The 12,198-nt window shown below is 45.4% G+C and overlaps 1 protein-coding gene and 1 long non-coding RNA gene across 6 annotated transcripts in view; one reads left to right on the top strand and one right to left on the bottom strand.

Annotated features, from left to right (window-relative positions):
* Positions 1-12,198, top strand: part of LOC131814293 (uncharacterized) — a 109,251-nt gene that overhangs the window by 51,561 nt on the left and 45,492 nt on the right. The gene's annotated exons all lie outside the window — the stretch shown is intronic.
* The window catches only part of PLD5 (phospholipase D family member 5), a 396,874-nt gene continuing 386,647 nt past the window's right edge, over positions 1,972-12,198 (bottom strand). For all 5 annotated transcript variants that reach the window (XM_059144973.1, XM_059144976.1, XM_059144974.1 and 2 more), the window contains one exon: positions 1,972-6,881. In XM_059144973.1, the coding sequence (XP_059000956.1) occupies positions 6,607-6,881 (275 nt within the window). In that variant the 3' untranslated portion in view covers positions 1,972-6,606. The remainder of the gene's footprint in view (positions 6,882-12,198) is intronic.

Consider the following 12,198-nt stretch of genomic DNA (forward strand, 5'->3'; position numbering starts at 1 on the left):
ATCTACCCAGGAAATATGGATAATAACACACAGCTTTACCCCTGGGGACAGGCAAGCTTTTGATTCCCAGTGACTCTTTCTTAGGGAGGATTTTCAAAGTGCTCTATCAATGCTGTAACTTCCCCAAAACTATGGTTTTACTACATTTTTGGGGGGGACAATGTTGCCTTTAAAAACATGTACTTTTTAGAACAGTTGATCATCTCCATTTTTTAAGCAAAAGGAAGTGGAATTGTAGATTAAGCTCTGAATCACATGTTGTTGGGTCATATTTTCTGAGTTGTCTTTAAAGATCTTCTTCCTCCAGAATACTAGGAAGTCACAGATAATTTCAATATTTTTAATACTGGAAATTGAGGTTTTAGTCCCAAGATCTGTTGTATACTTATGAGGGGGAAATTCTAAATTAGAAACCAGGTTTGTCCATGTTTGTATCTTACAAGGAGCTTAGTATTTCTCAACTATTCCTAAGATTTCTTTCACGCATGAAAGATAGTGGGGTCCATAAAGGAACTAACAATTTTTCAACTTGTCTGAGGTCAGAAGGAATAGGTTTGATAACCACATATCATTTTGTAAAAGGAGGAATTTTTTCCTTATTCATTTTTCTATGAAATAAAAATAAATCATAAATCCTCTTCACCCTTACTGTGATTTAACTGGACTCCTTGTCTACAATCATTTCTCATTAAATTGTTAGGCCAGTTTCTTTCTTTCTTTCTTTCTTTCTTTTTTTTTTTTAAAGATTTTATTTATTTGACAGCACAAGTAGGCAGAGCGGCAGGGAGAGGGAGAAGCAGGCTCTCCACTGAGCAGGGAGCCCGATGTGGGCTCCAGCACAGGACCCTGGGATCATGACCTGAGCCGAAGGCAGTCACCCAACCAACTGAGCCACCCAGGCGCCCCAGGCCAACTTCATTTTAAAACCTGAAATGGTAGGATTCAGAAACAGCTGACAAAAATCAAATTACAATAGACTTGCAGATTCTTCAAGTTGGTTTGGTTAAGCCTTTGTTAAGCTCTCAAATGATAGCTCATTTGAAAAAAGTTTGCCTCCTCAGCCTTCATCCCTGCATAGAAAGGGTCCCCACTGCGTACATTTCTTTCAGGGTAAGATGTTGTCTCAAATCCAAGCGACTCTAGCAAATCATTAAGGCGGTACTCTGTGTGGGTCTCGTGAAAGGGACTGTAGTAACTGAAAGACCCCCCCCCCCCAGTCTTTAAATAATTAACTGCTCTTTTGTTGTGTAAGAGTACCCCTCCTCCCCTTGCAGTGAAAAGACCCTTCCCCTAGGGTTGAATTCAATGTAACTGCTCTTTTGCCTTTCTGTAACAGCTTGGCTACTAAGGCGTGACACTTAACTCCTGTTTAAACAAGATACCCTCTCCTAATAGCAGGGGCATGGTCATGTAGGCAAGGGGGCTGCATGGTCACATAGGTCACGTAGACAGGATGCCTTTCTGCTGAGTAATAAGGTCAAGCTTCCCCTCTTTGTTTCCCCTTCCCGCCTTTCTCTTCGCGCGAGGGGGTCTTCCAGGGCCAATCCACTAACACCAAGTATGCCTTTTTCAAAAGTTTTCAGTAACCACTCCCAATGTGTTGGCTTGAGTAGGTCCCCAATTACTGAGTGGCCAAATTGGAGGGGAATTTGGAGTAGCTGCTTTGGATGGCTTTCAAGGAATGCTCCAGACCTGAGATTAAATTTGGGTCTGCTGAGTGGATACCAGGTGTGTTTGATTATGGGTTGAAACCTAGAAAGAACAGAGTGTGGTGGGTAAGTGCATGAGGCACCTGAGCCTGTTTCCACAAATTCCTTTTCTGTCACCGGCCTAGAGTGTTAGAGTCTGGAAGCTGAGGAGAAAAATAAATGCCTCATCTCACACAATGAAAAAACCGTATAATATTCACTTATGAAAAAATCGAGCATTTGGTTATATGAAAGGTATGAGAATTTTAATGATGCCCCAAAATTCAGCCCTTTATCACACTGATTTATTTAGGGATCTAAAGGTTAATAGGATAGATATGTCCAGGTACAACTTTATCCTATTTACATAAAGAAACATTAAAAATCCAAGATATCCTTTGTAACAGAATTAGAAGTTCAGCAGTTGAACTTAACAGCAGAAAATACGGAATAGCTATTAAATTTCCCATTTCTTCTCAGCAAATTGCCAAAAGAAACAAAAGTGACCAGTGACCTTTTCTTTCGTGAACTCTGTAGGTATATGTTGGCTGATGAGTCAAAAATAAGAAAATTTGGTTTTTACTCTTTCTAGAAGCTTCCAAAGAATACCTATCTAGTTACCTTAAAAAGCTCTCTCTTCCTAATTCAGCCACTAGAAGGGAGTCTCTCAGAGGGAAGGCAGACAGTGAACTGGGGTTGACTTCGGGGGTATTAAAAAGCTCCCGCAATTTAAATAGATTGGCTAACAGCTTATGAGGAACAGCTATTTGGTTACTAGCATAGAAAAGAAAAAGAAAGAAAAAAGAGCTAAATCACAGCAAATGGGAAAATGCTGACTATGGATTCATTTATCCAACCTCCCTTGGGCCAAATGGACATTATATGAATCTCCCCATTCGAAAGGTTTATAATAAAGTGCACCAGTTCACTGAATACAGAAATCCAAGCACTTGGACATCTGTCCACAGTGCGTGGGGCTGTGTGTCAGGGACGGCATCTGAGTAGCCAGGAGCAAAGTGTCTTTCATGGTGGGAGAGAACTGTCCCCTCGCAAGTGACGGCAGCTCTTCACATCCCTTCAATGTTAAAAGATAATGAAGTGAATTCTGGACAGAGAAACTTACACAAGCGATTACACATACGGAAAAAAGGCAGATTCTGGGATGGAATTCCTGAGACAGACGGACCCTGGGTCTGATCGTATCAAGAAATTCTGAGAGTCTCTTTATTTTGTGTTCCCTGGACCTTAGTTCCATAAAAGCTTCTAAAAACAAACAGAAAGCTCAGAGAGAATCAAAGTCACTTGAGAACAGCCTCAGGCTGGTGGGAGGTGAGCTTCTGTCGGTCCCAGGCTCCGCGAGGCACTTTGGACAGACCAGTGACCGCAGTCACAAAACACAGTTTGCAAAAGGCGACATCAGCCAACGATGTGATCAGACCATCACGAGGAACCGGGTCAGTGGGGGGACCCACAGCAGAGACATCCCGGGTAGAAGAGCGAGCCCAGAGCTACACGACAGGCTGTTCTCCACTTCCACAGCTCTCGTTTTCTTTCCTGGGACTTTGAGACACGAGTTATCATGCTGTGCTCTACGAGACCGTGGAGGTCCATGAGCATCTCTCGACGAGTCCTTTAAAGACAGCGGGGACATTTTTCACCGCACCTCACTTATTTTCAACTATGCAAAGCGTGGCATTCACAGAGCACAGATATCATCCAGAACATTCCACTTCCCCTCCGGCGATTTGATAAACTGTGATTTAATTAGCGGATACAGTGGTGGCCGGTGGCAGTGCATAGGAGGCCAACAGTGTGGATGTTTGACTGTGTGTGTCAGTGACTTGTGGGGGTGCTTGGTGCGGTGCCGTGCGGTGAGGCTTGGGAGGGGAACAGGCTGCCCAAAAGCCATCGACACTCACGCACTTTGCCTGGAAGGCCCGTCGGAAGGCCTCACCGGACCCCACGGGAAGCAGAAGTATTCTCTTGGAGTGAATCACCGTTTAAAATCAAGAATTGAGAATAAATAAGGCACCAGGTTAATGGAAGTGACATAGAACTCTAAACTATGGTCTTGAACTGTGTTTGCATGCCTTTTCATATTCCCCTTTGGGAAATTAACTCCTGGAATATTTATGTAGAAAAACAATGGAAGTTAGCAGTTAGCCTCTTGCTCCTAATTTCTGGCAAGGGCATCGTCAGATTGTCTCGAATTCCAGTGTTTTTGCTTTGCCTTCTTTCCTTCTTGGGAAATCATTGGTGGGGCATTGGGGGGCGGTGTGGGATGGAAGTTACTCGTCTATTTAGCACAGACATGGAGTTGGAAAGAGAGAAAGGCCACTCCTAGAGGGGTACATGAAACATCCAAATGCAAAAGAAAGTTCTGCTGAATTAAACAGTCTCTCAGGAAACCTGGCCCATTTATGAAACTGTGCAGGGGCTGTTTTCCCAGCTGCCTGGAGGCCAGGTTTGTCTCCTGAAGTCAGTGGCCTGGCTGAGGAGGTGGCCTCTGGGCCACAGGGCAGGGGGCGCTCTGCTGCTGCTGGCCCTGGTGGCACGAGGTCCCAGGACACATGGTTCCTGGTGCCCCCTTACTAATGGGCTCAGTGCAAAATGGCAAAGACGGTCATTTGATAAAGGATTCAGTTCTCTCCTATCACATGGGAAAGCTAGGGACAGTGGAAGGGCCCCTTTATGCCAAGCCAACGCTTGTCCCTCAGCTGGGACATGCACTCCAGGAGACAATAGCGTGTCTCCCCCTCAGATGCCCTGTCGAACCCAGCCCCGGCTGCTCTTCTCTGCCCAGGACCGAACTGGGTATGTTTGCTTGTCTCCATGCCCGCTCTGCTTGTTCTTTAGTTTTCTTTCTTTTAAAAATCATTTCCAAAACCACCTTTACTTTAGCGAGATGGCTGGCAGGACTGTCTCCCTACTCAAAAGGGACTGGGGATATGGTGAATATTTAGAGTCTCATGGCCTAGCCACTAATGGTGAAGACTTCCATGAAGGACCTCCCCATCTTGCCCCGCTGTCTTCACTGACGGGTCATATATCCAGTAAGGCCTATGTTGGAAGCAACAAAGAAAGAAGCTACATGACCATCAGCGGACCCACAACGGCCCTTCTGCGCCAATGGAACCCACAGGATGAGACTTGGAACTTCTTCTAGAAAAGCAAGTCTCTAGATATAAAAGGTAGTAATTGAGATTGCCTTTCCTTGCTCTGAAAACACACGTATATACCGGTCCTGAAGAACAATCCCTAACACAATGTCTCATTTTGCATGGATGTTACTTGACAAAGTGACCTGACAAAATGTCCCATCACAGTGATGACAGTCCCAATCTCCAGCACAGCTTCGGAGTTCCTATGTGCACCCACACCGACAGCCGGAGGCTGTGGATTTGTTTTCACTTATAGGCTCTCTGCGAGAACCCGGTATGGATTATCTCAGGGTACCACAAAGATTAGTTCAAGGAAAAGATTATACAGCACAATGCTTAGCATTTATATAGGTTCTTTTTGATTTCAAAACAAGTTATAAATATTTCCTACCGTGACAACATCTACGCGAGGTAGGTATGATCGTCCCTACGTTACCAACAGAAACCCAAGGTCAAGGAGATCAGGACCCTGTTCCAGGTCCGCCGGGGTTAGGAGTGACCTTGAGACTGGCATCCTGGTGGTCACCTGCTCTGGGCTCTAAAGAGGCCATGCCTGTCTCAACGGGGGGCAACGGTCTCCATTAATATAGGGCTATATATTGTATAGATAGAAAACAGCAACACACACGACGACGTTATAGAACAATAATCCAATATTTCTGTTTCTTAGTAAAATATGTGAAGCACAGTATTTAAATTGCATTTCTCTGAAAAGCATTTGGTATATTAAATAGCTCTATAAAGGTTTGCTGGCATACCCTTAACAGCATAATGAATGATTCTAAAGAAATTAAAATCCACGGATGCATAGAGATCTTGCTGGTATAATACCATTAAGCTAACAACAACAAAAAAAAAGTGAGAAACTACTTTATTCTCATAATGCAGACCTAATCGCTTGCTGGATTTTCGCAGGTAGCTACCTAATTTTTCCGAGCTTGAGAGAAAAGATACCTATTGCTGGCTGTGGTTTTTAAACTCTTAATTTGAGGGGAAAATGCAGTTGGAAGGTGAAAATTAAAGACTGCTATTTCCACTTGGTATCCATTCAGAGGAATTGATACATTTCCAAGAAACGTTGCCATACTTGGAACTAGCGTGGAGGTGGACAGAGGGACGCTGATGCTAAGAAGGACATTCTCTGAGAAGAGAAAAAAATGGTACCAAGTAAAAAATGGTACCAAGTAAAAGGTACGGTATTTGAAGAAAATGAACAAAGAGGCCAAAGAGTGGTTTTCGAGCGTGCGGAGGCTGGCATGAGATGTGAGCCGCTCACGCTCGGACGACTGCATGGGTCTTGGAGATGGTTTACGGGCTAAGTACTTGGCTGGATCAGACCCTTGGCTGTGGTGAAAGCCTCACTCGCCTCTCTAAGAAGCAGATCTCAGAAGGGTGTGAAAGCACTTACCTCATGCTAAGCTTTGAAAGGACTGACCAGTTGGGTCGGCAGAAAAAGGTCTAAAACTAGGAAGGAAGAGGCATCAGAGTCTTAAAATCGGTATGCAAACGTAAAAACTAACTTCCAAGCTGAAATGACATTCTCTGTCAGGAGTAACAAATACAAAAGTCCTAAACTTCGTGTACACGCCACTAAGATACTGTTAGATAAGATATTACATGGCGTGCGGAGAATATTTTTGTGGAAGTGTGCTTTTTCCCTAAAAAAGACATATTAAATTGTGTGGGGTTTTTTGTTTTTGTTTTTTTAAACTTTCCTCAAGTCCTTTCTATATAAATAGGAAAGACAAGCTGTCCTGTCAGTTTGTTCCTTCACGGGATACGCTGGCGGGGTCCTTCGCGCTGAGGGGGTACGTGGCAGTTTTGTTGGTGGAGGCTCTGAGCCTGGACAGGCCGGAGCAGTTCGGCTGCTTGGTCGGCTGCAGGGTCCTGGCGTAGGGCGAGTACCAGTCCCGCTCAAACACATCCTTCAGCTGCTTGATGATGCTCCTGTTGTTCCTCACGTCCGCCTGGTTGATCACGAGGCCTGTGCCGGCGTTCTGGGTGAAGTCATTCCCCACCCAGTCAAAATTGCCTGCCAACGAACAAAGGAGAGAACGGTGCCGAGTTAAGAGCCACGGGGGAGCAGTCCCCATTTAATGAAACACTGAGCAGACTCTATTTTAAAAAATAATAATAATGATGATGACAGGGAGATTGAATTGTGTTGACAGCTGAGGGAAAAAAATTCCAAGAGGCCTTACATATGGCGTATTAATATTTGCATATTATTTTGGCATTTTCTTCAGCTTTGCTCAACTTGAAACTCAAAACAAGGAATCTGCTGGGCTTTTTTTTTTTTTTTTTGTAAATGTTATTTCTTATTGACATTCACAAGACACACTAAATACAGCAACATTTAGGATATATAGGAATACACTTAAAAATCCTGTGAACAATTACTACCTTCTCAGAGAGACAACATCTGATCCGGACGTACAGACGAGGGGTTCTGATTACAGTGCTCACAAGCTTGCCTGTCGAAGGAAAGGCTGAAGCCAGAGGAGGATCGGTTCCTGTCTGAACGGACAAACCTCTCCTTGCTCGGCCTGTAGGTCGTTTCCCCGTTCCAGGAGCTGGCTTCTTGGCTTGGGAAATGAGGCAGCTGCTGTGGTGGTGCTCCCCAGCACAGCTGCCTGGTGTGGGCAGTGTGCTATTCGTTTGCTAAGGCTGCCGTAACCAAGGCCCACGGACTGGGTGGCTTAAACCAGACAAATCTACTGTCTCATAGTTCTGGAGGCCAGAAGTCCAAAATCAACAGGGCGGCAGGGTTGGTTCCTCCCCGGACAGAGAATCAGTTCCAGGCCACTGCCCTGGGCTTGTCAGATGGCCGGCTTCTCCCCGGGTCTCTTCACATTCTCTTCCCTCTCTGCATGTCTATCTCTGGGTCCACTTTTCCTTTATGTATAAGGACACCGTTCAAACTGGATCAGGGCTCACCCTGATGACCTCATTCTGACTTGATGACCTCTGTATAGACCCTCACGCCAAATAAGGTCATATTCTGTGGTACTGGGAGTTATAACTTCCAACATGTGAATTTGGAGCGGGGGGGACGCAGCTCAGCCCCTAGGTAGTAAGGCTGGAATCTTTCCTGGAAGGGCCAATCTTATCTAGGTCACTCACGTCTAGTCCATCTTTAGTGGGGGGAGCAGATAAAAGCAGAGACTACCCCAAAGTTTCCCCGAAGTTTTCTCTTCAGGAGGGTTCAGTACCGTTCATTTCTTTGATCTTTTTGTCCTTCATTGAATGCACATTTCCTGAGTGTCTAGTGTCTACCAAGTGGGTACCTGGGGCCACGATACAAGCCAGACAAGGACAGTCCCTGACTTCAAGGCGTCCCGGAAGGAAACACAAGGACGATAACGCGGAGATGAAGGCACACAGTGCCGTGAGGGCAAGGGAAAGGGTTCCCCGCTCTCGCTGCTTGAGTCAGGAAAGCATTTTGTTGAGTCAGAAGAGATACACGGAAGCCTCAGTTAGGAAGTTAGAGAGCCACACCCGCAGACGGATGTGGACAAAATTACAATCAGGATCTTGGAACATGATGGGGAAGAGTAAGGGAAGAAGTGGGATATAAGGGCCTTGACTGGGGGAGAGAAACTGTCCTTTATTAAGTGCCTACTATGAGCAAAGCATTGGGCTTGGCATTTGTATCCATTATCTTTCATAGTTGGTAGGATTTACACCCATTCCACAGATGAGAGGCCTGAGGCTCAGAGAGGTGAGCAAATTTGATCAATGGTGGACCCAGGTCTCCACAGACTATTTATAAAACCATAAAGGAAGCAGTGTTCTCACTAAAAAAAGATTTCTTGAATTACTACTGGCCTGGGTCTGGTCTCAGCTCTCAGTTTTGCGTTCCTCTTTGGTTCAGAGCTGGTTTCATAAAGAAAATGGAAAGCGTGTTTAGTGTGAAGCTTGATTTCTAGGCCCTCAGAGTCTCTCCGGCAATCACTGTAGGGATATTTGCTGAACAAGACACTGGGACTCCCTGACCCAAGGCCCTGCAGTCACTTGGGCAGGAAGAGACACCCACAGGGAGCTGATACCCGCTCCTTCCTGGTGCTCGTCCTGTGGGCCCTCCTCCGCTCTCTGGAGGCCCCGCACGTATGAACTCCCCTTTGCACCGGCACTTCCTGCAACAGCGGAAGTAGTTCCCTCTTCTCCCATTGCACTCCTTGACTTTATTCCTCGGGGTCGAATACCAGGTCCCTAAATAAAATATTACCAGCATAGAGATCAAACTCCTCTCCCTCGCTCTGTGTCCTCCATCTCACACTGTCTCCCGCCACTCCCCAGCAGCATGCTGTTCCCCCTGATGGTTTCATGACAGACATGACGCTGGATGAATTTTGTTGCTATAAATGAAGGAACCGTCCACTGAACGGTTCACGATATGGTGCTGGAGTCTCTTCCAGAGCTGCGTTTCTGACCAGGTGCTCTCAGACACATGGCCATGCTCAGTAGTGGCAGGTTTGCATGCACGGAAATACAGGCTTGGACTCTTACACTGGGGATTAGCAGCAAATGCGGGTTAAGAGTTATTCTGGAACCCGCTGTCAGGCAGCTCCTTTGAGTCATCCCCTAAACAGAAGACCCCTGTGCTCCTGCACGCCTTTCGAGGACTTGTGGCTAAGACGCTGAGTGCCAGGCGGTGAATTCATTATCTCATTACATGATCTCATTCAATACCCACTGTGAGCCTGTGAGGTGATAATATTCTGTTGTACCAATGGGGACATGAAGGAGGTACCTCTATACACCTACAAGAAAGGTCAGGTACTTTGTCCAAGACTGGAGTGGAAAACTATCAGAGCTGAGTTTCAAAGCCAGGTCAGAGCCCACAGCCCACACTCAGCTTCTGTTCTGCGTCCTGTCTGATCCTAAAGGCCTGCGTGGTACCCACTGTGCATTCCCCTCCCCCACGTCCGTGCTTCAGTGGCAGCCACTAGGGCTGGAGCGTCAGGCCGCAAGGAGCTCCTCTCCTCTAGGGACAACACTCTGAGCGACACAGACATGGAGATAGGCTTTGGGGGCCGCATGAGAAGACGAACAGATAAGGGGAGAGAAGATTTTGGAGCCTTATTTTGTGAGATTCGGCTTTTCCCTTCAAGACAGCGGATGGAGCCAAGATTCTGCATCTTTGATTCTCCAAAGCTTTAATTAGGTTCTTCTCTGCAACTCCAGCCTTAGGCAGCACTTTCTCAGGCTCACAGAGGCCACCCTCCACCAGGATGATCATGTTTTCCCACCTTTCACTTCTTCATGGTTTGGCTCAAGTTCAGAATCCTGTACCTGCGTCCGTGTATTCTCAGCTGGGACACGGTTCCCCCAGGGCTGAGCCTGCCATTGTGGCTTCCCGAATGTGTGCATGTGGCTGGGCAGCGGGAGAACTATAGGGCCATCCCCGAGCCATGGCACAGGTACAGATAAGCTCACTCGGAAGGTATGTGCGCCTCAGTGAACCTTCTGAGTGCCTCCGATTAACCTACCACCCCCTTGTCAGCCCCCCAACAATTCAAACCATCTTCTGGACAAATGTACCAAGCCACACTCAAATATACTCCAGAGAATTCAAAATTAGACAGTACTGTTTGGGGAATGTTCTGTTAAGTCTCGTGAAGATTTAATGATCTATACTTCCACGCAAGGTCTAGTGTGGATTATTCTTAATTCCACATTCTCAGCAGGTGTCCATGTGATGACTTAAGATTTCCAGAATGTGCTGATAATTATTTAAATTATCAATGAATTTTCCCTCTGGATGCTCTTTAAATATTTTTATACAAGGACTATGCCTTGCTCTAGGGAATTAAATGTTTTTCCAAAATGCTGTGTGTAAAATGAACTCATTTAAAAATGCATTATAATAGCCAGAAATAGACCCATGTAGATAGAGTGAACTCATCCTTACAGAGGAGCAAAGGCAATATGAGGGGGCAAAGCTAGTCTCTCCAACAATGGCGCTGGAAGAATGACATCCACTGCAATAAAGGGAATCTTGACACAGACCCTACACCTTTAACAAAAAATACCTCTAAAATGGATCAAAGAAAAATGTAAAATGCAAAACTATAAAACTCCTAGAAAAATGACAAATAAGAAAATCTAGATGACCTTGGGTTTGGTGAGGACTTTTTAGACACAACACCAATGGCACGATCCAGGAAAGAAATCACTGATAAGCTGGACTTCATTAGAATTTAAAATGTTTTCTCTGTGAAAGACACTGTCAAGAGAATAGAGAGATAAGCCACGGGCTGGGAGGAAATATTTGCAAAAGACACACCTGATAAAAGACTGTTATTCCAAATATACAAAAAACTCTTAAAACTCAACAATAAGAAAATGAAAAGCCTGATGAAAAAAATGGGCCAAAGACCCCTCATCCAAGAAGATATTCAGATGGTAAAAAAGCATATGAAGAAGTGCTCCCCATCTATTATCAAGGAAATGCACATTAAAACAGTAAGGAGGTACCTCTATACACCTACAAGAATGGCCAAAGTCTGGAACACTGACACCACCAAATGCTGGCGAGGATGTGGAGCAGCAGGAACTCTCCGTCTCTGCTGGTGGGAATCCAAAATGGTAGAGGCACCTTGGAAGACAGTTTGGCAGTATCTCACAAAACTCAGCATCGTCTAACCATTCGACAGGGCAGTCAAGCTCCTTGCCATTACCCAATGGGGTTGAAAACATGTCCACACAAAAACGTGTGCGCAAATGTTTATAGCAGCTTATTCATAACTGCCAAAACCTGGAAGCAACCAAGATGTCCTGAAGGTAAATGGATGAACGGATCCCTCCAGACAGTGGAATATTATTCAGCGCAAAGAACACAGGAGCTATCTAGCCATCCAGAGATCCCGAGGAAGCTTAAACGCATACTGCTAAGTGAGAGAAGCCAACCTGAAAAGGATATACACTATTTGAGTACAACTATGTGAGAGCCTGGAAAAGCCCAAACAGTGGAGACTGTAAAAGAGATCAGTGGTCACCGGGAGCCGGCAGGGAGGCAGGGAGCACAGAGGACGGGTAGGACAGTGAAGTGACTATGACACAGTAATCTGCATACACGTCATTACACGTTTGTCAGGACCCACAGAATGTCACCTCGATAGTGAAACCCCACTGTACATCCATATCGGTGTCAGTTCACCCATAGTAGCCAAAGCACCACTTTGTGGGGGCAGCTGATAATGGGGCAGGTTGTGTTTCATGTGTGAGGAGCCCAGGGATGTGAGAATTCTGTAGTTTCTCTTCAGTTTTGCTGTGAAACTAACTCTTCTAAAAAAAAAAAAAAAAGTCTATTCTAAAAATATATCAGACAGGGAGAAGAAAAGAGA

The sequence above is a fragment of the Mustela lutreola genome, chromosome 14 (assembly GCF_030435805.1).
Source record: "Mustela lutreola isolate mMusLut2 chromosome 14, mMusLut2.pri, whole genome shotgun sequence".
Lineage (NCBI taxonomy): Eukaryota > Metazoa > Chordata > Mammalia > Carnivora > Mustelidae > Mustela > Mustela lutreola.